General features: G+C 34.5%; 1 protein-coding gene across 17 annotated transcripts in view; it reads right to left on the reverse strand.

The window, feature by feature from the left end:
* Positions 1-25,733, reverse strand: part of LOC105229038 (putative uncharacterized protein DDB_G0286901) — a 61,795-nt gene extending 36,062 nt beyond the window's left edge. Inside the window, exons 1-3 of one of the 17 annotated variants that reach the window (XM_049458415.1) lie at positions 25,391-25,733; positions 24,079-24,201; positions 19,980-21,532 (exon numbers count right to left, since the gene is read on the reverse strand). In XM_049458415.1, the coding sequence (XP_049314372.1) occupies positions 19,980-21,123 (1,144 nt within the window). In that variant the 5' untranslated portion in view covers positions 21,124-21,532; positions 24,079-24,201; positions 25,391-25,733. Of the gene's footprint in view, positions 1-5,566; positions 11,321-19,979; positions 23,949-24,078; positions 24,202-25,313 lie in introns of those variants that run through there. The other 16 variants (XM_049458411.1, XM_049458414.1, XM_049458413.1 and 13 more) reach the window with 16 other exon arrangements.
* Positions 25,734-26,425: the final 692 nt, after the last annotated feature.

The following is a 26,425-nucleotide window of genomic DNA, read 5'->3' on the forward strand; positions in this document are numbered from 1 at the left end:
ATGAACCAATTTTGCAAAAAAAAAAAATCTGTTAAATAGAGCAGCACAAATTCTGAGGATTTACTTTCCACCTAGAAATTTTTGTGATTATGAATGTAAGTGTATATATTTGTATGAATATGAATGTAATTTCTAAGTGAGTTTTAGTTTTAATATAGTATTATTTTTAATTGTAATTTACTTATAATTTTAATTTAAATTTTAATTTGGATTGTAGTTATAATTATAAGTCTGATGAAGTTTCAAATTTTATTTTAATTAATTAAAAAAAAATTAATTAAAAAAATTAAAAATTATTTTAACTATCATTTTAATTTACTTCTACTTCTACTTTTAATTTAATTTTAATTTAACGTTAACTTTAATTTCTTTAAGTTTTAGTTTTAATTTTAATCTTAATTTGAATTTTTATTTTACAGTTAATTTTAATTTTGATTTTAATATTAATTTTAATTTCGTTTTTGATTTTAATTTTACTTTTAATTTCATTTTAATTTTTGATTTTAATTCTAATTTTAATTTTGCTTTTAACTATATTTTAATTTAATTTTAAATTTTCTTTAAATTTTGATTTTATTTTTAATTTTGATTTTAATTTTAAATTTAATTTAGCTTTAATGTTAATTTTAATCTTATTTTAATTTTAAAATTAATTTTAATTTTATTTGAATTTAATTTTTATTTAGATTTTAATTTTAATTTTGACTTTAATTTTAATTTATTTTTCATTTAAATTTTAGTTTTAACTTTAATTTTAATTTTAGTTTTAATTTAAATTTAAATTTTAAATTTAATTTAATTTCGATTTAATTTTAATTTTAATTTTTATTATAATTTCAATTTTAAATTTTTAATTTTAATTATATTTTTAATTTAATTTTTAATTTAGTTTTTATCTTAATATTAATTTTATTGTATTTGAAATGCCCGCGCTGCCGTTAACATGTGAAGGGTAGCGCACAGTCCACTACATACATACATAAATATTTTACATAGCATGAAACAAGAAATCAGCAAAATTCGAGTCCGAAAATGAAATTGAAACTGAAACAAAAAATTCGTCAAAAAACTGCCGAAAAAGTGAAAGTTTTTATACGCTCGAAATTTTCAGATGATGTTGCTAAGTAAGCGGCGCGCCGGCGCTGCGCTCGCTTCGACTGCGTTCACGTCAACGCAGCAGCGATTAAACCAGCAAACTATACACACTCAGACGTATAAATTGTATATACATACATACATATGTATCTTCCTAGCATGCTGTGCGCTGCGCTATACTGGCCGTCGCTGCGCATGCGCCGTAACGCGTCACCGCTTAATGAAAGTAAAAACGAATGATTGTTGCTAGCTGTCGCTTAATTCCGCTTGTAGTGCTTGTAGTTTTAAGGTCTTTCACGAATTTTGACTTTATTTACCAGTTTCTTTCTCCGCCGCTTTTTTGTGTGCTGTGTTTTATTAATTGTTGGCGCTGTTGTCTTGCTGCGCCACTGCGCCTGGGAAGCGCTGAAATAATGCGTACAAAGGGCTGCGTGACACGGAAAGCCGAAATCGTAAGCGCTTAAAGTGATATACAACAAATGATAAGCGCGTATCGGTGGCGCTCGCAATGAGAGTGAGATACATATATACATTTGTGTAGAGAATATGTAAAAGTGTAGGTAAAGGGTTTTGCAAAAAATCTAGCCTCGAATGAGTAATTATGCTGTCATTAAAGGTAAAATTTTGCTAAATTATTTTTTATGTTTGCTCTTTTGAAGGGTTTGAAATTAAGGTATATTAAGTAGAAAGTTTAGTTTTATTGATTTTTCTTGTATTTCATGCGATTAAATTGCGGTTGGTATTACTTATTTGGCAAATTCGATGGTAAAGTGAATTTTATTTCAATTCAATATTATTAAAGGTATTGCAAAAAAGTAAATATACTCAATATATAGATATTTTTAAAAACTTGCATGTGATAATTTTTTTTAAATTTTAAAAATTGATTTTTGTTTGCGTTAGAGAATGTATTGGCATTAAATATAAAATTTTATTAACTTTTTGTGAATATATATTTTACTTGCGATAATTATTAACGATTTTTGTTTTTCATAATTTGCTAAAAATTAATTTTTTACAATTTTTTTATTGAAATTAATTTTTTATTAGCAGGTATACAAATATTTTCAATCCCTAGTTTTTTTTTTAAATAAATTGCGTGCGATATTTTTGTGTTTTTCATTTAATTTTTTAGGAAATATTTTATTATTGAGAAAATGTCATGCTATATTTTAGTTTTTTTTTGTTAATTTTTTTTTAATTGCATAGGAACTTTATTTATCTCCTAAATTTAGACATTGTTCAAATTTCATGTACTTTTAAATTTATTGCATGCGATAAATTTTTTTTATTCCGTTTTCAAACCCGCAGAGAATATATTAAGTTTACTACGAAGTTTGTTGCACCCAGAAGGAGAGCCTATAAAGTATCTATATGCTATAAATGATCAGCGTGACAAGCTGAGTCGATTAAGCCTTGCCGGCCTATCTGTATATAAACGAACTCAGATTTTGAGAGATCGATCTGAAACTATGCACACATCATTTCCACAGCAAGGAGGTGCTTTCTTGTCGGAATCGCCGATATTGAGACGCTATAGCATATATCTACCATACAAGCTGAACGCTCAAAATGAAGTCCATGTATGGAAAACAATTTACGACGAGCTATACTCCCCAAAATTTTGCATGAATTATTCCCCAAGGCAACGCCACAATCTCCGAACAAAGCGTTCAGATCGCACCACTATAGCATATAGTTGCCATACAAACTAAACGATTCAAATAAAGCTCTTGTATGGAAAACATTTTTTTGTAGACGATATCATCACGATATTTAGCTCAAATTATAGCAGAAGCCAACAATATATACAAGTGCCGAATAAAATTGTTCAGATCGGTTCATTAAACTATACGGCGGTCATACAAACTAACCGAAAAAAATCAAGTTCTGGTATGGACAATTTTTGTTTTTTTTCTTTTTCTGAAGCGTAATTTAACTCCAAAGAGTTAAAGATTTTCATGTTTTATATTATTATTATGCTAATTATGATTATTTAAGACATTATTTTTTATTAAACTAAATCATAAGCGATTTGTCTAAAGCCCAACCTCACTGCTGTTCTTGCTGAATTTAGTGACACAAAAACTAAATTTTTGTTTGCCAAAAATCCCCGCAAAATATTTAAATACATGTATGCAGGTGCATTTGCGGTCGCTAAGTATATATTTGAATATCAATACAAGCGTTTTATTTGCATACATGCATAGCAAGTGTTACGACTTTTCGATGTACCGGCGACGCAAACCTAACGCATTTGTTTCCTGTTTTGTGCTGGAACCAAACTAGCCCAAGGAACAACAAAAACTAACAAAAAACGTAAAATAAGAAGTATCTAAGAACAAAGCCGCTCAGCTTTGGCAAAATTGAACGAAAAAATCGCATGCAGCACGTGGCACTGTTGTGTTTCGTGCACGAAACCATGTGCTCGTATGTGCAGCTATGTGCTCCTCGCTTGTTCTCTGCGCTTGTTTTTTTGCGCGTGCTAGCCTTAATCCAGCTTTGTGTCACTGCCTTCTTATGCCACAGCTTATTCTTGTCCACGTTTCACCTTTGTTCTGTGCAACCGATTGAATATGCTTAGACTGGTCGTGACATTCGACAAAGTTCAGTGTCATTTCCTAGTTTCATGTTTTCAAAGTCTAGGTTGTTGCATTGAACGCCAAAGGTGTTGGCGGCATTTAAAAGCGGCATAATCGATTTAGTTGCAGAAATACTACTGTATGTCTGAGTTGAAAATATGCTGACAATATATCTCTTTTATTTTTTGACAAGCTTAGCGACTTGGTTATAGAAGCGACTAATCATAAATGCTAGTAATCAAATAATCACAGTCAAAATACTTAAAAAAATTCAGTACACATCCTTATGTGAGTTGAGTGTTCTTTTGCCACTCGCTTATCAAAGAGATAAACATTCAGTAGGGATTTTATGTGAGTTGAGTGTTCTCTTGTCTTTCGCTTATCGCAAAAATTAACTTCTAGAACGATTTTTATGCGAGTTGAGCGTTCTTTTGCTCCTCTCTTACCAAATAATACTCAGAAAAATATTTATGAGAGTTGAGAGTTCTTGTGTCATTCATTTATCCAAAACATAAACTTTAGTATTCATTAGCTGTTCGCTAGTAAAAAAAAAATAAGTTAAACGATTTTTATGTAAGTTGAGCGTTCTTTTGCTACTCGCTTACAAAACAAATTACAAAATAATTTTAAATCTCATAAATTTCTTTTGTCCTCTTTTTGTTTTGTCACGCGCTTATCAAAGAGACAAGCTTTCAGAGTGGATTTTATCTGAATTGAATGTTCTTTTGCCACTCGCTTACCAAAAAATTTAGTTCTCGAAGGATTTTAAAGTGAGTTTGAGCGATTTGTTGCCACTCACTTACAAAGAAAAAGCTGAGTGGTTTTTATCACTCCTTCTTACCAACAATCAAGTTCCTGATCGATTTTTTTATGCTTTGAGTGTTCTATTGCCACTCGCTTATCAAAAGAAAATCTTCAGAACGATTTTATTCAAGTTTCAGCCTCTTTAGTCATTCACTTACAACCAAGAGCCATATTATTTGCCAAGAAATACTATAAAAGGGGCTAGCTGGAATTGGGTTTTATTAAAAGAGTATAAATATATTGTGATTTTGATTCCAAAAGATATTAGTTTCAAAACTCTATGACAAAACCTCGTATTTTTTCTATAAAATCGCTGAAATAAGATATATTACTTAAACATTTATCTAATACTTCTACGAAAAAATTTTAGCGGTGATCAAATAAGTAAAACACATTCTTATAAACCATTTGAGAATCATATCGTAGTTAAGCATAAGGAAAGAAAAATCTCCATTTTTGGGCAATAACTGTTATACTAATGAATATTTTTAGGATATTTTTTCAACCTTAAAACAAATTATTTTTAACCGCAAATTAGCTATCTGTCACGTGCAGTTCTTTACTAACTTCGAGTGGCTATAAATATGAGGCGACCATGAGTATGATCGGTTGAGTGTGAAAAGTAATAAAACAGACGGCAAGTTATGTTCAAAAAAAATGTGAGAAATGGAAAAATATAAAAATGCTAAAAAATTGTACAAAATTTATTATTTCACTTTCGATTTCACAGACGATTTTTTCTCATTTGCAAAGGTACAGCACACAATTGAACTTGTGGAACACTAGAATGCTTGGATGTTACTTCACACCGCAAAGCAGCCATGAGTATAAGTAATATTTATTTGAAATTGATTTCCCACTTTACGAAGACGGTTTTGCCTGGGTTGGAAGCTATAGCTCGCAGTTGAACTTGTGGAACACTAGACGGCTATGATGAACTTATGGAACACTAGAAGTCAATGAAGACATTTCAGACTGAAAAGCAGCCACTAGTAATTATAAATTACTACTTAGCACTAATTTTTGTTATTGATCCATTAAAATTATAAAAATTAAAACTTATAGCGACTCGTTATTGTAATTACCATTGAGATATGAGGCATGTTGCTTCCACAGTTGTTGCACTTGAAATTGCGTCCAGCGGCTATTATCGTCGATATTATTGTTATTGCCATTTGTGTTATTATTGTTGTTGCCAACTCCATTAGACACATTGCCGTTATTATGCGTCAAACCCGCGCCGTTGTTGCTGTTGTTATTGCCGTCGTTTGCGCTGCCGCCATTGCCATTGCTTTGAGCGTTCTGACCGCCGCCGCCCATAATGCCCACCAAGCCATTCAAGCTCAAATTGTTGTTCGGCGTCGCAGGATTATTATTATTATTATTATTGTTGTTGTTGCCAGCATTACCACCAGTAGCATTATTGATCGCAATCAAATTGGCGGTGTTGCCAACATTCGCCAGCACATTGCCATTGCCAATGCCGTTGCCATTGCTGATGTTGTTCATGTTGTTGATGTTGTTTGCCGCCACAGCGACCACCGCCGCCGCGGCATTATTCACATTCGCCACATTCGCTAAATGTTGCAAGCGATGATGCAACAGCTGACTGCTTGGCGGCAAACTGCCAACCAAATTGTTGCCCAGCGTATTGATCGTCTGTTGCAGCTGTGTGTTGGCAACACTTTGCATTGTATTGCGCAGATGCAAATGCACATTGCTGCTCAGGCTATTCACCACGTTCGTATGTACGCTGTTGCTTGTATTGCTGTTGTTGTTGCTCGACGTGTTGTTGCCGTTGCCATTGCCATTGCTTGCGGGATTGGCGGCCACAGCGGCTATGCTGTTGACAAGATTACTTGTGCCCACCAAATTGCTGCCCAGGCTGCTGACAGCGGCGGCGGAGAGTCCAACATTACTGTTGGCGCCACCAACAACACTGCTGCCAACACTGCCGCCGCCCGCGGCTAACAGATGTGGCAGATTGTGTACGACTTGTAGTGGCAATGAGCTGAGCGGCGGCAGCGCCGCTGTATGACTCGGCGACTGCAGATTGCCAAGCAGTTGTTGTTGTTGTTGCTGCTGCTGTTGTTGTTGCTGTTGCTGTGCATGTTGCACATTCTGCAGCAGCTGCAGGTGCGCCTGATGCTGCTGCTGTTGGTGTTGCTGTTGTTGTTGTTGTTGCTGCTGTTGGGCGCTCTGTAGCGCGCTGTGTGTTTGGTGCGCATGCGCATTGCCAATTTGTAGCGCTTGCGTTAGATAATCCATGCTAAGAATGCTTGTAAGTGCGCAAATTCATTCATTCATTCATGTGCAAAGCGACGCGCGCGTGCAACGGCGTGAGTCGGAGTGCGCGTGCGCACGTGCTAAGGTTCTGTTAGCGGCGAAGTTCGCGTTAGCTTGTTCGCATGCGCAGTTGGAAGTGCAGCGCACGCCTGGTTGTTTTTGTTACTGGAACTTTGTTGTTGTTTTGTGGCTTATTTTTTATATTTTTTTATTTGTTGTAATTTTTTTTTATTATTTATTTTTAATTTTAATTTTTTTTATTATTATTATTTTTTTATTTTTTTCTTTCACTCTTTACTTTAGTTTGCGTTATTTGTTGTTGTTTTTCTTTTGATTTTTGCTGTGTATCATGATATATGCTCGCGCTTGCTACCGGCTTCACTTTATTTTTGTTCTTATTTTTAGTTTTTTTTTCTTCTTTTTTCAGTTCTTTGCTTTATTTACTGTTTTTGTTTCCATCCAATTTATTTTCATTTTTTATTAATTTTTTGCTTGATTAACTTTTTATTTTATTTGCACATCACCCGGCCGTTTGCTTAGCTTGCGCTTGTCTGTCTGTCTTGCCGCTTCGTGCTTGCCAATTCTAGTCTGCATAACAATAACAACAAGCATATGCGCCACGCGAACACTTGTTCTGGCTAGCTGCGAGCTATTGTTTGTTGTTGGCGCGTCGTGCTGCTGAGTTTTTGTTGTTTTATTTCTTTTGTATTTTTTTTTAATTTTTTCCGATTTTTTTTTTTAATTTTTTTATGCTTTTATCTTCGCCAAGTGCACCTGAGCTTGTGTCTTTCTATTCTTTCTATTATTCGACTTTATTTGAGCAATTTAACTTTTCTTGCGCAGACACATGTTTTTTAGTTTTGTTTTCAAATATTTGCATTAATTTGTTTCCTTTATTTGTTGTTGTGCTTTATTTGCATGCCATTTAGTTAATGTGCCGTCCAAAAATTTTTATAACTAATTTAAATTTATTCTGTTTATTTTTAGGTTTTTTTCTCTTGCATACAAATTATTTATTTTATTATTTTATTTTTAATTTATTCTCAACTTTTTGGCGTTTCTCACTCACATCACGAACGTGCATTTGTTCAGCTTTTTTCACAAATTTTTTTTTGTTCTAACTGCACTTGTTGTGTATTATTTTTTTTTTCTAATTTTTTTCGACTTTATTTTTTTTTTCGCGCAACAGTCGTGCTTTAGAATGCAAATGAGATCCTCGGACTGCAACTTGCCATGTCTAATTTAAATTTAGAACAATTTGCTTTTATTTTATTTTATTTTATTTTATTTTATTTTACTTTATTTTATTTCGTTTGATTTATTTTGAATTTGTTTTCCTTTCCAACTACTGTCACACTCAATTGTATTTCACTTGCTGAAAATAGTTTATCTCAGCCCTTATTGTTCGCCACTTTCCGCCTTCAACTTGCACTTGGCATTTGCTTGCGTCACTACCTTGGTCTAGGGCAAGTGTTTCGCCGCGTACATTTCAATTAGCTGAGATCGCCTGGTGTTAAGAAAAAATCTGACCTTGAAGGTGTTTCACTAACCGCGCACAGTAAGACGAAAGAACTTTTAGTTATTCGCTTTTCTATTTGTTTTCACTCAAGTCGTCGTGGTGTCAGGCGTAGCGGTGCGGTGTTTAGTGATCTCGCGCCGTGTGTTAGCTTCGCCTATCGACACAATTTGCTTCACTTAGCCACGCTCAATTTGTGTGTTTCTTCTTTTTTTTGTAGTTTTTTCGTGCTTCTATGAATTCTATTCTTTGTTTGTTTACATTGCTTTGTGGTCTCTTTGAAACTAATCGGCCTGTGTGGCATTCGTGACAAGATTGTTTGTTTTGTTAGCGCTAATTTTTGTTCGATTTTACTGTTGTTTTTGTTGTTAATGTGGGTGCTGATTTTAGCGTTGGGTTCAAACGCCAGTTATCACCATATTATTTTCTAATCACACACAGTTGTTTATGTTGCTTTGTTTTGTCGATTTCGTCAATTGAATTAGCGTTGCTTCTAAGCGTTTGTTTTGTACTAAGGCATAGAGATCTTTAGTTTTTTATTTTAAGCCAACATACTTCACATATATGTATGTCAACTTCTCACGTCCACTTCACCTGCTTTTTCGAATGTAGCACTTTAACCGACGCATATCTCGGGGATTAGCGCTAATAACCGTACTTTTTTTTTACAAATCACTACAATTGAGTTGGCGCTTAATTTCCGCAATCGCTGCACGGTCTCAACTGATAAGCGCACACTTAAGGATCATTGTTTAGAGATAAAGACTTTCACGAAATTATGAAATCAAAAGCATTGAAACATAACTGTCACCGTTATCTATACAAAAAGCGGTTGGGAAAAACAGAAGTGAAGATGTTTTACAGCAAATTTCCCGCACTGTCACCAAACTTTCGGCCACTTACAGGCTACACACTAAGTATTAACGTATTACCGCGTTGCGGGCTTTGTGTTCGAGTTCGATATCGCGTACGCGTTCACGCTGTCGCTGCTGCCGTTCGATCTTCCGCAATATGGAGCTGGAACCGGTGCCGCCGGAATACGAATGAAGAGTGAGCGCACGTTTGCGCACCGCAAGCCCACCGAAAACGCGACGCGCAAACAAAGCCAAACACAGCGCACAGGCGTCGACAAAGACAACGCGGCGGCGTTGGTAAAGGTAATGGTAATGCTGTTGCTATTGTTGTATTTTGGTTTGCCGATGGCTGGCTGGTTGTGCTGTTTGTTGGTGTTTTGGCGCAGAGCGCGCTACCGTTTGCTTGCTCACCAGCGCTTGCTTTCCAGCTTTTTTCACTTTCGTTGGCTTTGTTGCTGTGCTGCCTATTGACTGTTTGGCTCTTTGGCTTTGCGCTTTCCTGGCTTTTCGCTCGCAAATCAGTCAGCCATGCAGACAGCAGCTAACACGGCTAGTTAGTCAAGCCGTCAGCCAGCTTGTCTGCTTTGCATTTCTTCTTTCACACATTTTACTCGCTCCACACTGCAAATCACACAGCAACTCGTGGCTCGTTTGAGCTTTAACGCCGCGCCGGAGTGCTGTAGCGTGGTGCGCAACCAGTTTGAGCCAAACGCAAGAGCTGTGCGGTAGTAGCCAGCTTGTAGCCAAAGGTAAGACATCTGCGTCTCATATTTTGTACTTCCACATGACGGACAGCTAGTAGCGCTCGATTGTCATGTAGGTATATTTGAGAGTGAGCTTGAGTACGGTTGTGCGCTTTATTTGGCAAAAGTGCTGATAACTGTGTGGCTATTTGAGTATGGTCCGCTAGTAAGCAAGTAGTTGCAACTGCTTTTTGCATTTCTTCCAAGTCGTTCCTGCACACAAATGTACATACTTTTCTTCTCTAAATGTGCCCATGCACTCGTTGCATCGTGAGTCGCTTCTCATGTGCTCGCTTGAGTACAGCGGCACGTATACGTGATATCTATTTTTGCGCGCTATTCGCCACGCTAAATTGTTGTTGATGTTATTGTAGTTGTTGTCGCTGTATTGTCGCGCGCTGCATGCGGAAGCACATGGCTGGTGTTGATTTCTCACTTGTTCAGGTATTCATTTGGCGTGTGTTTGTATGTGTGTGCGCTGTTGTTATTTTTTGTGTGCTTTTGCATTTGAGTTTTTTTTTTACTTTTATATTTGCTTTGCTTCTGCATTTTCTTTCGCATTTGCTTTTATTTTGCCTTTGCTTTAGCTTTTCCTTTTCACTTTGCTCTTCTCGGCGCCGTTTGCACACATTTTTTTATTTGCATCTCCGCACTCTCACTCTCTATTACGCCGCACTCACTCATTCGCGTGCGCTTAATTGTCAAGTGAGTGAGTTTTCTGCTTTCCGTGAAGCTTTTTGAGCGTTTTTATTGAAACTGATCGTTGTATGCAATTAATGAGAATCAGCTTAACGGCATTTTTTAAGTTGCGCTATTAAAAGTGCGCATATTTTAATTGCCGACTCGTTGGGGCGCATGTCGCGGAGCTTTTTTCTTGAATTCTTTGTTTATTGGCATGCATTTGTGATAAGCAACATGCATGCCCTTTGTTGCTGACACAGATTTGTTTTCTACTTAACTTCTAACCTATCCCAATGGTAATTACAGCTATAAGTTGCATTTTGAGTAATGAGACTGTGTATGGATTTATGCAAGTTTAGATACTATAAAATCACCGATTATATGGCGAATCTTAATTTTCATATAAAAAATATATAATAATTTTGTTGGATTATAAACAAAAGGTGCGATCTTAACACAAATCAAACGAGAACTAGCTCGAAATTTTGCTATCTGAAAGCCAGCTTAGACAGAAGTCACTCTGTTTGAATTTAGAGAAAGACTTATGCCTATAAATTTAGTAAATCTAACGGAGTTGTATATTCGTGATGGTTAGGGAAGCTAACAGGCTTACAGACAGAGCCTTTGAATTCGGTCGTTCGATCTCTTCGATAAAATGCTAAAGCATATAGTACGAGGAAAGAACTAGAACTAGAGAACCTATCCAAAGTCTGTTTGCATTCTGCCCTTGGACTTTTGGATCAGCAATGAGCACAGCAAGCGGTTAACAGGCTGAAAATTTGTGGCTGTAAGACATCTCTGACCGAGAGTAAACATAAGAGGTCAGCCGAACTACTGGCTCCTAGCAAAGTCAATCTCTCCACAATTAAAGGTGTTCTGACTGGCCCCGTCCAAATGGCTTACACACGGTGCAGCTAAATATTAACGCGGACGTCTTCTCTCAACGAACACAGATCAAATTCTATAAGCCACTCATCATTACCGTCCTATTACAAGAATATGACCTAGAGGCATGGACGATGACAACATCTGATAAATCGGCATTACAAGTTTTCGAAAGAAAGCTTCTGCGGAAGATTTATGAGCTGTGTGGGATATACGACATTGACACATAGTACTTCAGCGAATTAAGACGAATTGGTAGATGCGAAACTGATGATCAACCTTTAGTACTTTATGGGTAAGACAAAGCACGAATTTCCTCTGTCCAAGTTCATTCATTTTTGTCCAACCCCACAATCTAACATAACGTACATATGCATTTTGCTGTGAGTGTAATACAGAAATTAATAACTATCAGCGATACTTGATAGAATTGCTATGTCAAGCGGCATTAAAGGAAGTGGAATGCACTAAGTCTATGTGTAAGGAAAACTGAGTGGACAAAAACTAGACTACACTTGGAAAAAATATGTAAAATGTATGCATTGCCTGAGTTAATATATAAATAACATCCTATGACTTCGATTCGCCACTTCTCTACTCATGATGTTAGCGCTTTGCTTTTCATTACAAGATGGTAAGTATATTGTAACAAATCGAAGACAGCTAAGATTCTGTGTAAGATTTCTCACACCTACCAAAAAAATGTAATTCGAAATTTCAGCACTCTCAAGTTAAAGAAAATAATAAAATTTTAAGACAAATTAAGGTCTCCGAATCGAACCTTATTTCGCCTAATGTTGCATTATTTTTATTGTAATTGAAAGAATAATTATTTAAATATTTACCATTTTCTCTTTATAAAGTGTTTCGAAAATTCACTTTCATATGTCTTTACGTGTAAATAATAATGAATGAGTTCTGCGTCGATCATGAAATTAGTTTGATTCTAACATTCGGGTATTTAGTTATCACTCAGCTTACCTGCAAAGAAAGAGAAGGAAATATTTTGATTAGTAATGGTTAAATTTATTATATGCTGAACAGTAATAAGAATGTAAAAATCGTCAGTAAAAATGCAAAACAACGTATCTTAAAAAAAAATTGAGTTTCTATTGCTGACGATTCACAAATTTTCAGCTTATAACCGTTTTATAACCAAAATCAATTTATTTTCAATATGAGTGATTTCTATTATATCGTTAACCCTTCGCTTGTAAACTTATCAAAAGTGGTGTTGCGTTATTTTGCATTTTAGGTGATGATATTTCAAATACGAATAAGTTGTGGGAAGGAAACAAGCCGAATATATTTTAAAATTTAATTTGAAAGTTTACAGTGTCAGTATCATTATAAAATAAATCGATTCTTTGAAGGTATCTAGTTATAAAAATTTTACGGATAAAAGAAGATATAATTTTACTCTGTATTAAAGATATAAAAACTGCAAACCTATTACCCTTTACACTTCTTAGAAAATTTCCAGTAACTAGCAAAAGTCTACCTACAAACACATTTTTTCTAGTTACAAACATAAGAATAAAGAGAGAAGATGACCAAAAATTTTCAAGGGGTTCAAATAAAGTTTAACAATATTTTGAGGAACCCAAAAAAAATTATTAACTAAGGCTGTACGGAATCGATAAGACCCTTCACAGGCGCATTTATTTTTATAGAAAGTGTATAAAAAATCTATGACTTTATTTGATCGGTCAGTTTGTACGACGGCTATGTGCTATAATGGACCGATTTCAAAAATTTCTTCAAGGAATATAGAAAAATCTTAGAAAATAATCTATACGACATTTTGTGAAGATATCTTCTCAAATAAAAAACTTTTTCATGTAAGGATTTGATTTTTATCGAACAGTTTGTATAACGACTATATCCCATAGTGATCCATTATCAGTGGGTTCGCCATATGAGCAGCTTCTCGGGGAGACAGAGAAGTGTGGAAAATTCCAAATCGATTTCCCAAAATTGAGGGACTTCTTGTTTATTGGCGTAGACAACACTTACGCCATTAGAGCCGAAACTAGAGACTAGTCCACTTACATATATACAGTCAGATGTACTTAAGGACGGGATTTGCTTAAAAGGAATATACAAGTATTATGACTTAACAACAACGAAAAAAGAACTGCTAGCAACAACAACAATGCAACATTAAATGACAGCCTCTAAAAAACTTCAAACTCACACAAAAAGCAGGTAAAAAAAAACTATCTGAATAATAACATATATTAACCACAACTTTAACGCCGTTGCTAACTCGACTTGAAGATCACAAGCTATAGATCACAAATGAAATCGAAAGCATTACAGCTACAACAATGCCATAAACGAAAGTATATGACTTTGCAGACTGCCAAAAAACACGGTTACAAAAAGCTGGTAACTGTAAATAAACAAAAGAAACAACACAAAAAGACGTGTACAATATGAGTTAAGCAGCCAAAAAAGCTGCACAAAAATTCAACCGAAAGTTGTAACACCCAAAACAAAAAACCAACAACAATGAAGCTGCGCAGTGACCGCAGCAGACCTGCCCTGCTCCAAACCGCAGCGCCGCAGCACAGCGCAGACGCCGACCAGTTGTGAGCTGCTTGCCAGCCCCCCAAGCCAGCAAAATCAACCGAAATTTGCTACAGCAACAACGCTTGTGCTGTGGGCGCTACCGCAAGTCGCCAACCACGCAAACTCGCCAGCGTTCACTTCCTTATGGCGGATAAAACTCAAATAATACGAAAATGCATATATTTATATTTATTTTTGGCACTTTTGCTTTGACATCTCATTCGCAAGCGATGCTTTTACTTAAGCCAGCCATTTGGCTTCACCTTTCTTTTCGGTATTGAAGCATTTTTTGTTGTATATTGTGAAGTTTTGAATTTCTCTCTTTACTAATTTTGGTTGTGGAGCAATAAAAATGAATCAAAAGATGAAGCCATAAAATACGCTATTTTTGAATATTAAAAAATTTTGACTTATTCCCTTTTCAATTGCTTTTTATAGTTTGGCTCTCTTCTTGTGACCTTCCTCACACTATGTTGTTGTTGTTAGTACGGAATGATCGCACAACTCGTTGGATGCAAGTGGAGCTCAGAGTATAGTCAGCTCAGAGTGCAGTCAGTCATGTCCCCTCACCTGAATTGGGCAGGTCTTTGCCGGTCAAAAGTGCCAAAAAGACAAAGCCTTAACCAGCAAGTAGTCAAAACAAAGAGTGTATGCATGCAGATAAGCAAGAAATGAAACGAAAGTTTCATAAATTTCCGAGATAACAAAAAGCATAAGCGACACGCGCGGGAAATCCAACAAAAATATTAACATACAAATATTTATCGTTATTATACACACATACTCTTATAAATGGCTTTTATTGTTTTTGTTAATTTTTTATAGAGTCAATTTGGTTACAAAGGAACCAGTTAGTGCCTGCAGCCATGTTTAGCAGCTGAACTGCCATCTGAGCCATTCAAATGGCCATAAGTGTCAAGCTGAGGACAATTATTGTATTATCAGCACCAACAAACGGCCAAAGGTGCATCGAAAGTGATCAGTAATCGATCATAATAAAGAAGACAAAAAGAAATGAAGTGAAATATGGAAATTGTTGTTCATGATATCACTGTACAACACGCGGCTGGGTACTGGATCAAGATTTTTTCCCTCAGAAATAGAGACATAAGTTAAACAGTACTTTCTTCTGTTATCGAAGTTATCCTCCAAAATCGAAATATTTCCTGTTTTAATAATTATAGTATACAAATTAGTAAAAACGTAAAAATAAAGGCAAAATCCCACTTGGACAGCTAAAGACGTGGTTGTGATGCCCAGAACTCTTAGGTATAGATCAAAATGACCGTCGCATTTGAACAAAATGCCTAGAGTCTTTTATGGAGCGAGCTCAAGGGCTGTTTAGCAACTCTGTTATCGAAGTAGATTCATACCTCCCTTAAAGAAGCTGCACTTTGGAGAATTGTGCTGCTTAAAATGAACTAGAGTGATCCAGCTGTCTGAAACAAGAGTTGATTGAGAATTCCCCACAGAAAACTGCTTCACCAATCTTCCCTTTTAGCTTGGATCCATCCATTAAAAAGTTTACTGCACCTCTTCTCCAGAGAATCCGGCCCATCCATATATCTCTTGGTGGTATGTATGCGGAGAAGATTCCGCTGGGGGTAGGTGCTGCGACATAGTGGTCCGAGTTATCAGGGATGCAATCGAAGTGAGAGATGATTTTGGAACGTCCCTCTCTGCGGCCCTTAACGTATATAATTACTCGGAATCTGATAGCAAAACTTCGCAGCAATACATCTGCCGGCTAGGTCTGCGGGTGCTTTATGTAGAATGGCATTAAGTGCCGTTTTAACTTAATATATTTACAGTGCAATTTCCAATATTGATCGACAAAGCTATGAATAGCTTGAAAATCATAATGTATGTGGCTAATTTTCAAATATTTAATTTTATTAAATTTAATCTTATTGATTACCCATTGTTACCCTATTCTATAAATAACTAAAAGTGTACACACACACACACCTATATAGGCATGCATATAAAAGTTTACTTGTAATTTTTCTAATAACCGCAAAATTGTCAACGGCGCATCAGCGGCTATAAAAGCTTGCATTGAAACTGAATTTCAATTTGAAAAGTAACTAATCATATTGATGCATTTTAATACATCAACCGAGAGAAGCCTAAACAGAACAGCAGCAAATACCAAATTATGCCATGAAAAAATCGCAAACCAAAACTCTTTAGAATATATGTATGTACCAACATATGCCGAACTAAAAGGCATCGATAGCCTATAGTCCGCTGTTCTATGGCAGAGCCTTTCTTCTGCTAGTGCTCATATGCTGTTCGTATCGCTTTTGAATTTTTTGCCGGCGTTGGTCATTTTGTTAGTTCAGGTGGCTGGCATTTGCTGGTCAATGCATTCGCGCGCTTCTGCCAAAATGCATTTGCAGTGACAGAATAATGAAAAAAAATTAAAAAGAATTTAAAACAAGCACATACAATAACAGAAACGATGACACGTAAGGTTGTAGGCTTATGTTTAGCGAACAAGTATCACTCAGCTTAGGTGGGTAGGAAATTGGAAAAAATGTATATACTATACATTAAAGAGTTTCATCAGGGAGCCACCAGAATATTGTAATGTTTAGTCTTAAAATTTATATATATATATATTTTTTAAACTCAAATAGAATTTAGATGTCGTATATCTTTATTTAACGTAAATATAGTTTTGAGTTTAGCTGTGTCGTGGTTTTAAAAGACTTTTTTATATTATAATATAATAATTTTTTCTGCCCTATATAAAATTTTAAATATATTGAAATCCCATTTATTTAGATTTTTAGTATTTTTTTTTTCAAAAAGTTCATTCGCTTTTTTCATGTTCACATATTGAAAACCAAACAGTCTCGAACTGCAAATTTGGATGTCAAATTGAGTATGAAGAAGTTATATACATATGTACATATGTACAACACTCATATGTTATTCTTAGTGTCTAAGCATTAGTGCTTTATAATTGATATTTTTATTTGCCGTGAAAATGTTAATGAATTGCGAGCGTTGTAAGGGCAATGTTTGAGCTAAGCTCAAGTCACTTATTCTAGTAAAATTCTATTTTCGACTTTTTTTAAATTTTTATATACGATTCTCGATTTTTTAATAAATTTTCAGTTTATATGTTTCGTTAAACTTTTATTTTCAATATTTTTTTTGTTATAACATTTTCCAAAATTGTATATATATTTTTAAATATTTATACAAAAAAATTTAAAACAGTAAATTTATAAAAAATGGCAAATATAGAATAAAAAAAAAAACTTACAACAAAAAGTGGATTAAAAAATTGTGAAAAAAAAATTAAAAAAGATAGTAAATAAAATTTAAAAAATTAAAAAATTAACAAATTTATTATTTTATAAATTTTTTATTATATTTTTTTAAAGTTATATATTTTTTGTTTTTTATTTGTTTTTTTTTTAATTTTACATTTTCCATTTTTAAAAATTTTATGTATATATTTTTATAAATTTTCTTTTTCCATATTTTTTTAAATTTTGTTATTCAATTTTTTTATACAATTTTCATTTTTTGTTTTATTTTAATTTAATATTTTGCATTTTGTTATAAATTTTCAATTTTACATTTTTTATAAATTTTTAATTTTAATCTTTTTTTTTTAATTTAACGTTTACCAGTTTCATAAATTTTATATATATTTTTAAAATTTTTAAATTTTAAATTTGTTTTTAATTTTTTGTATTTTTTTATAAATTTTTTTATTTTTTTTATAACTTCCAGTTTTTATAAATTGTATATAAGTATATTTTCATACATTTTTTATTTTGAGTTTTAAAATTTTTATTATTTTGAAATTTTCTATTTTTTATTTCCAATTTAATATTTTTTGAAATAAAATTTTTAATTTTCACTTTTCTCTCAAATGTTACGCCATAAATCTGATGTACGTAATCTCCTAAAATTCACCTTTCATACACTCACGTTTTCGTTCATCAATTCATTATTGTCATTCATTGACTACCATTCGCTAAATACCGACCTTCCGACCGAACCATCTTTTTATGATTTTTGTTTTTGCATTTTCCATAACTTTACGACATTTTCAAATGAGCAAATCCTGCCGTGACGGATAGTGCATTAAATGTGACGAATTTTCAGAAGCGTTCCGCTTCTTGCTCTATTCGCCTAATCAGTGAACCATTTCATTTAACACAAGCACCTAAGTATAGCACAAATACACATGCATTACTGAATATAGCAAGGCTACTCGGAAGCAGCTAAAAATATTCTAAATAAATATTAATTAGTAGAAGAAACTGTAAATGCAATACGTGGAAATGTAAAGCGAGTCTCTTGACTGTCTACTCATTATTGCTGTTAATTGATTCAGAATGAAGAGCTGATAAGGAAGTAAAATAGTCACATAAGAATGACTTCCGTCAAAGAAGAAAGGTATGGAATAGAATATTACTAAAATCACTTTCAGCAGTTATGTAATTTTTTAAAAGTATTTTATATATGCAAACATTAGGGATATTCATGATTAGTGATTGTGATACTTTCATGTGCGAGCTCGTCCCCCTTAAGTCGCATGTAAGAGATTGAGCAGACTAATGGAGGTTTCTACTTTGTGAGATCAAAACAATTTTACATTTTTTTACAGAGTGAAATACATGCATGTTTCAAGAGTTCGTATAAAAATTTGTCAAAATTATTGAAATTTGTTTCTTTAAAAAAAATTAATTACAAAACACGACCAAAAATCATATTATTTTATCTCATAATTTTCGCATGATTTCTCCTTTGTTCTAGAATCACAGATGTATAGATTTAGAAAATATTTTTGTTTGCGTTTAAGACTTTATTTACGGACGCCAGTATAAAGTTGACCTGCCGCCGCCATTGGTAGGTACTTCCCTACTTCCAATTGACTTGGATGACCAAAACAAAAAAATTGGGAAAACTTCAATAATCTTTTTCGGTACTATGCAAAAGCTTTAACCTATTATACTTTCCGAGAAAATAAATTCTGAAAAAACAGCGAAAACCTGCCAACCAGAAATACTAGAAATCGCCCCGAACTCTGAGAGCCGATCGCACCACTAAAAATGAATGAATGTTAATTCATCTTACAAGATCCAGTCGTCGACTATACAATATTTCTCAATATTAAGATTGAAAATTTACAATTAAATCTGATAAATATGTATATCACATAGTCACTAAGCCTAGTTCAAATTATGACTACATATATTTATGCTAAAATTAGATTTGCCTAGTTATACACATATGCATTGAATACACTTTGCAAAAATAATTGAATGCCAAGGTGTTGCGGTCATTATCACCGCATATGAGCGGAAGAGCTATTATATACAACATATGTATACTGTATTACATATAGTATGTATGTATATGGCTAAGCATACGCCATAAATTCTCAGCTTCAGCTGGCATAAGCTAACATAAGTGTGTCATAAAACCGCTCTGTATAATACTGCGAGCGAAAATTGGATATTTCAGATTCAACATTTAAATGCCGCAGCTAAAGAGCGCCAGCTAGTCAAGTGATATTTGTTTGTTCATGGGTAATTATAGTATATATACATACATATGCGTGTATAGGAGGGTACGTGCAAACGCAAATGCAATATCAAATACGGATCACGTGGGGAAAAAGGTGAGTAACGGCTGATTAATTAAAATGCAACGCTGACAGCCACAGCGGGCGGCAACTGCGACAGCGCAGTCAACGTAAACTACACGAGAATGCAGTTCTAGAGATTGCAATTGAGAGCACAGCACAAATCTAATGATCGCCAGAAGCTGTTCGACGCTCGTCGCTCGCAGAGCAAGCGTGAGAGCGAGTGCATATACATTCAGAGAGCAATTTAAGCATTAAAATTGATATTAGAAGAACGATTCAAGCGCAACGAAAATAATTTTTAGTAAATATTATTATGTTAAGTGCCCCACCCGTATTTACCTGCATTGCCGGGTGCCTGAAAGCGCGCCTTCAAACTGTTCAAATGACTTTGATGCTGCTCGTTGGCCATAACAACGGCCGCCACAGCGTTAGCAACATGTTGCACAGATGCAGCAGCAGCGTTTGCATTGCAGTTGCCCAAATTGTTGCTACCGCCACCGCCACCACCGCCGGCGACCTGTGCCAGCGCTTGCGAATCGGAGGAGTTACCGCCGGCGCCGACAGCACCGTTGCTGGAGCCACCACTGCCACCACCGCTGCCGCCACCATTGCCAAATTGACGATGATAATGTTGCTGGTTTTCATTGTAGAGACGCTGGTAGCACGATAAGGTGGGTATTGTCCAGGAGTTGTTGGTTTTGTAATGAAAATTGCCGGAGCCGAAGATCGAGTGTGGATTGGTGTTGGCGGTGGCATTGGATGCGGCAGCGGCGGCGGCCAAATTTTGTGTGAGTGTTTGGCTAAGTGCGGACAATTGGTTGTGGGCTGCGGCCACTGCGGAATGCTGATGTTGTTGTTGTTGGTGGGAGTGCTGTTGTTGCTGTTGCTGCTGCTGCTGCTGTTGTTGTTGTTGTTGTTGTTGGTGCTGCTGTTGCTGGTGGTGCTGGTGATGCGATTGCTGTGTATGTTGCTGCTGCTGCTGTTGGTGTTGTTGTGTTTGTTGTTGCTGCTGCTGATGCTGATGATGATTATGCTGTTGTTGCTGCTGCTGCGCTTGCTGCTGCTGTTGCTGGTGTGAGTTCTGCTGTTGCTGGTTATGATGCATATGTTGTTGTTGTTGCTGATGATGATGATGTTGCTGCTGCTGCTGTTGATGCTGTTGCGCCTGTTGTTGCTGTTGCTGCTGCTGCTGTTGTTGCTGTTGCGCCTGTTGCTGCTGCATATTGTTCCATTGTGCTGCTGCGCTGCCATTGCCATTGCTATTCACCGATTTCGACGAATCAATGCTGCTAACGCTGCTGCGATTGCCCTCCATCGATGAGCTGGCCATGCTGCTGCCGCCTTCATTGGCGCTGCTATCACTGTTGTTGCTGCTACTCATCGCAGCAGCCGCATTCGAATTCAGTTGCTGAAAATATTGATTCAGCGCGCTGTTCGCATGCTCCTGGAAGAAGCTGTTGCAAGTGCTCGTCTGCGACGTCATGTTGGTTGTGGCTGTTGTGCGCAACCGACGGCGACTGTGAGCTCTAAGTGTGCCTTAAGTTACCAACCGAAAATGTTTCAACCAATACACAAGTTATGGTTGTTATGATTATTATTATTGTTGTTGTTTTTTCTGTAACACGCAGTATTTAAGTGTTGCAAACTATTAGAGCGCCAATAAGACGCGCGCGCATTAGTAATTGTAAACCAGAATTGAGGTTGCGTATACGCCCACGCGGCTCACACATTTTTCACGGTGAATTTGTTGGGCGAAGGTACGCAAATTAATTAATATTTCTTTTTGGTTTTTATTTGCTTTTTAGCGATTTATTTTCACTTTTTGCTTTATGTTTTTTAAGTGCTTTTTAAATTGGTTGTAGTACCACACTGCTCACATCTGGAATCATGTGCTATAATTTTTTTTCTTATATTAGAAAATTGTAGAAATTGACCAACAGTGTTGCCACATAATTAAATTACGCCACAAGCCACGCAATTAGTGTGTTTAATGAAATAATAAGCACTGAAATTTTCATGTGTGTTAGGGTTTTATGAGAATGCTTTGAATTTATGTAGCCTACCCGCAGGCGCTTTTATTTGGAAATTTATGAAGCGGTATGAATTGTGAAGCGATGTTTTTGGTTATGGTTGATGTATATTACACCATTATGCAATATTTTGGGAACAAATTAATGTAAGTATAATTTATTATAATGACTGAATGATTAGGTTTGCACGTAACCGCAACTTTTGAAGAGAAATTACAATTTCGTTTTTAAAATATAGAAAAATAAAAAAAATATTTAGATCAACTTATACCCCAGAAAATGTATCACATTAGGCTTTATAGCGTTGTCTAAATCATTTCTTGACTCACAAGGTTCTTATATTATGGGTTTATGAATCTTTTTTTAGATAAATTTGAGCTTTTATATGTTACATAAAGCTTTTATAATTCTATATTCTAATTTAATTGTTTTAATAAGACTCTCAGACTTAATAAAACAGCGATTTTTCATATAAAATATACTTATAGACTCATAAAAGTCCGCTAATAATAAATTGTATACGAAGCTTTGTCATTTAATAACAAGGAAAAAGCTTCAAAAGCCTTTGACTAAATTTTAAGTGTGATAATCTTATGATAATACTTTCAGTAAAGCCTTTGAACACTTAATACCTGCTGTAGTTTAATTTTGTTATCGCCCTTATAAATATGTGAAAGCTTACAAAGCTTTCGGCAAGCTCAAAAGCTCAGAAAATATTTATTTTAAATCTGCTGCAGCAAAAAATTACATGACAGTCCAGTATAAAAATAATTTCCATACTTCATAAAATGATATGTAGTTATCCACTTTTGTTTGCACCTGATAAAAGTAGAAAGCTTTTAAATAGCTTTAGAAAGATAATAAAAATACTTTCAGTTCAGCCTTTCAACACTAAATTACTGCCGTAGTTTGATTTTATAATCGCCCTTATAAAGAAGTGAAAGCTCACAAAGCTTTAGACAAGCTTCAAGGCTCACAAAATATTTTTTTTTATTTCAGATGCATCAAAATGTGAAACAAAATAGTAATTTCTATAAATCATGAATAATTTGCAGTTAACCTCTTTGGTTTTTACTTAGTAAATGTAGAAAGCTCTTGAATAACTTTAGAAAGGTTATAGGTGCGTTAAAAACTTGTGTCCCTAAATTGAAACAAAAACTGTTAAAACTTGTTAAAATTTATTTTTTTCAGAATTTTTTAAATTGTTTTTTCTATTGCTCTGGCAACGCTGTACATAACAAATAATGTGTAAAATCATCGCAAACAAAACTCACAAGCCTACAAATTTAATTATTTAAATTTTTTCAACTTGGTATCAATTTTTTAAACAACTACAACAAACGCATATAAAGTTCACTGTGAATTTCACAAGCCACCCACAGTGTTCTCTTGAAGAAAACCTACAATCCGAAGTGATCGCGTGCCATTCCATGTGAGATGTTCTAATTGACTTTTCTCCACATTTATAATTATACACTTAAGTCTATAAAAAGTGATGATTTGTTTCGCAAGGTACAAAAACAACGAAAACCACAGAAAACAGTAAATCACGCTACAAATGAATAAAAAATTTTATTGTTTGTAAAGCAATATAAAAATCTGCCTATGCGAGCGTGTATATCTGTTTCAAGCGATCGTCAAGCGAGTAGGCTAAGTAGTATATATCATGCAAAAACAAGAAAAAAAACCGATAAAAAGTGTCGTAGTTGCGGTCACGTTGCAGCTTCGCTCTTTACTGAACTACTAATTGCAAATCATCTTAGTTACTTTTTTTAAATAAAGTGACGCATATTCGATATGAATATTTCGAAAAATATATTTCAGATGAGTTGATGTTGTATGATTTATGCACACCGATACGATACAATGGCTTATATTGGCTTCAGAATGTTTGTGTATATGATTCTATATATGAAAGTATGTATGTGTGTTTGCTTATTTGTATTCTCTTAACGCTGAACATAAAACATAGCATAGCAAAAACTTTTTCCAAATACGATCCATAACTTAAGAGGTGGATGATATGCAAATTAAATAATTGCACTCAATTCTCTATATGAAGTTGTGTCGTTCCAGCGATGAAAATTTAAGTTAAGTTTTGAAGTTGATCTTTAGCTTTACGATTTTGTGTGTGATCGTCGTTTACTCAAAAATAGCAAGTTTTCATTATTATTTTCATTATTTGCTTTTGTTATTATTACAATTTTTGCTTGCTCGAGATTTGAAAATAGTTGTTTTTTCTCACTAAATATTTAGTTTATTTTTATATTTTCAATTGCTGCGCGAATATTATTATCAAAATTTAAAACACTAAATTTTTGTATTTTCGAAAAATAACTTCGAAAGTTAATTTCGAAATTTTAGGCTTAAATTTAATTTTTGTTTTACTTTTATTATATATTTCTTACACTTCTGAGAAAGCAGTGCTTATGATCTTTTAATTTTTTCCGTTTATTTATGAATATTATTTTCGCATACTATTTTCGAAAATTTTATTTTGCTTCTGTTTTGATTATTATCTATTTGTCTCACTATTAAGTATTAAAAAAATATGTTTTCGTTGTATAAATATTGAATTTTTTGCTAAAATATTGGAAACTTAATTTTCGAATATTGTTATCGAAAATTTCGAAAAAATTTGTTTGCACTTTTTAAGCATTTATTTACACTTTTGCATTTTTTCGAACTCAAAATTTTAATCTAAAAAAAATTTCGAACATTGGTTTCGAAAAAATTTGTTTTTACTTTCTAAGTATTTTTTACACTTGTTGTGATGTTTTCGAACTAATTTTAATAATTTTAATTTAAAAAATTTTGAACATTATTTTCAGTTTACTTTTGTTTTTACTATGATTAAATTGTTCACACTTTAGCAATTGAAAGTTTTGACATTGCGTTTCAATTACGAAACAGATGTGACTTTTTGAATGAAATTTATAATGTTTCAAAATATGTTTTAGTATAGATTTTAATAGAAAATAACTTCTTTAATATTTTACTTTTCTTTTTCTTTAAATAATTTTATTTATTCTTATGGAAACAGTGTTTTGAATACTGTTCAAAATTTGATTTAAATACTGCTCACGATGTGTTGTAAACTTTCAAAATCTTGCAATTTTTTCACAGAGCGTTTTAATTACATTTTTATTTTCAATTCCAAAATATGTTTTTCAATTTTCGAAAAAAAAAATTAGTTTCATTTCTGTGAATTTTTGTTAAACTTTCACACTATGAACATAAATTTTCAATATATCAAATATTACTGTGTTTTGATAAACAAAATTTTTTCAGTTTGAATATTTATAGTTTATTTTTCAAATTATTTTCAAAATTTTTCGAATATTATTTTCAAAAATGTTCAACAATTTTTTCGGTATTTTTGCAATATATTTTTAAAATTTTTTTCAATACTTTTTTCAAGCTTTTTCAATTAGTATTAAAATTTTTTATTTGTTTCAAACACATTAATATATATTTTTCCATCTAAACGGCTAATCAAAGCAATTTGTATTTTTTCCGTTTTTCAAGCGTAATCCACAGTTTTGTAAAATTCGCACGAAAATCACACACACTATTTCCACAGATTATAATTTATTCCACACGAAATTCTGGGAATTACTTTTCGAGTACACTACATAATTACATTTCCACTGAATCGCATTGGCGATATTCAGATGTATGCATTTCCTTCTTTTCTAAATGATATATTTGATATTTTACATAAAACGTTTCCACCGCTGACCGGTTGCTTAGTCAAGCCAGCACTTCTATGCAAGTTTCGAAATTTCTTAACAGTGCACAAATGCACACACACACTCGTTTATTTCGAGAACGTCTATTTTCGAGCGTCTCAACACTTGCGGCCGATCATAATTGGCGACGGCACTTGAATATTTGTCAAGCAAAAGTTTCTTGTGTTTTCCGCGATGTAATTTTCCGCTAAACGGCCAAACTACCGTATGTCAATTCGTCAAAGTGAACGCGAAACGACCAAATGCCGGCCTCAGCACTAGCACTGGCTCGTCGTAGTCACCCAGGCGGGCTAGCAGCCTGGCAAAGCAGCAAGCAGCGACCGTCAACGGTAAGCAGCCAACGCAGCCGCCGAACTGGTAGCAGGGCAGCAGGGTAGAACAGAGCGCTGGAGCACTGTAGCACTGGAGCGCCAAAGCAGCGCAGCGCAGTGCAGCTGCAAGCCACCCAATGCGCAGCGCGGCAGCAGCACAGCAGCGGCAGCGATACCAGCTAGCATGCGGCCGTACAACGTGAGCGCCACTTTGCTCCAACAAACAAATAAGAACCGATGAAAAGCAAAAAAAAAATCATTGAGCCCTATAAAAGGGTAGCTAAGTGAGGCGGTGGCGGGGTGATGAGGGCGCTTTTGTAAGTATATTTGTATGGCGTTGTACATTTGTATGAGCGCAGCGGCAAAAGTAAAGCGCTCATTGCATTAGAATGCATAGAAAACAACAGCTAGGCACATATACATAGTAAACATGTGTATAGATGCATGTGTGTCTGTATATTTCTATGACACACTGCACAAATGGAATAATTTACGAAAAGCAACTATAAACGTTAGAAAATAGCTAAGTAGGGTATGGTAGCATATTGAAGCACAGCGTGTGCATAGCAACGCATAGCACAGACATAGTTCGAATGCAATAACAACTCAGCCGTGCAAAGTACAACAAATAATATGCAAAAGAGGCTGTCCATAATCAGTTCGAAAGCGTGCCTTATGCAGTTAGGGGTTGT

Source organism: Bactrocera dorsalis, chromosome 5 (assembly GCF_023373825.1).
Source record: "Bactrocera dorsalis isolate Fly_Bdor chromosome 5, ASM2337382v1, whole genome shotgun sequence".
Lineage (NCBI taxonomy): Eukaryota > Metazoa > Arthropoda > Insecta > Diptera > Tephritidae > Bactrocera > Bactrocera dorsalis.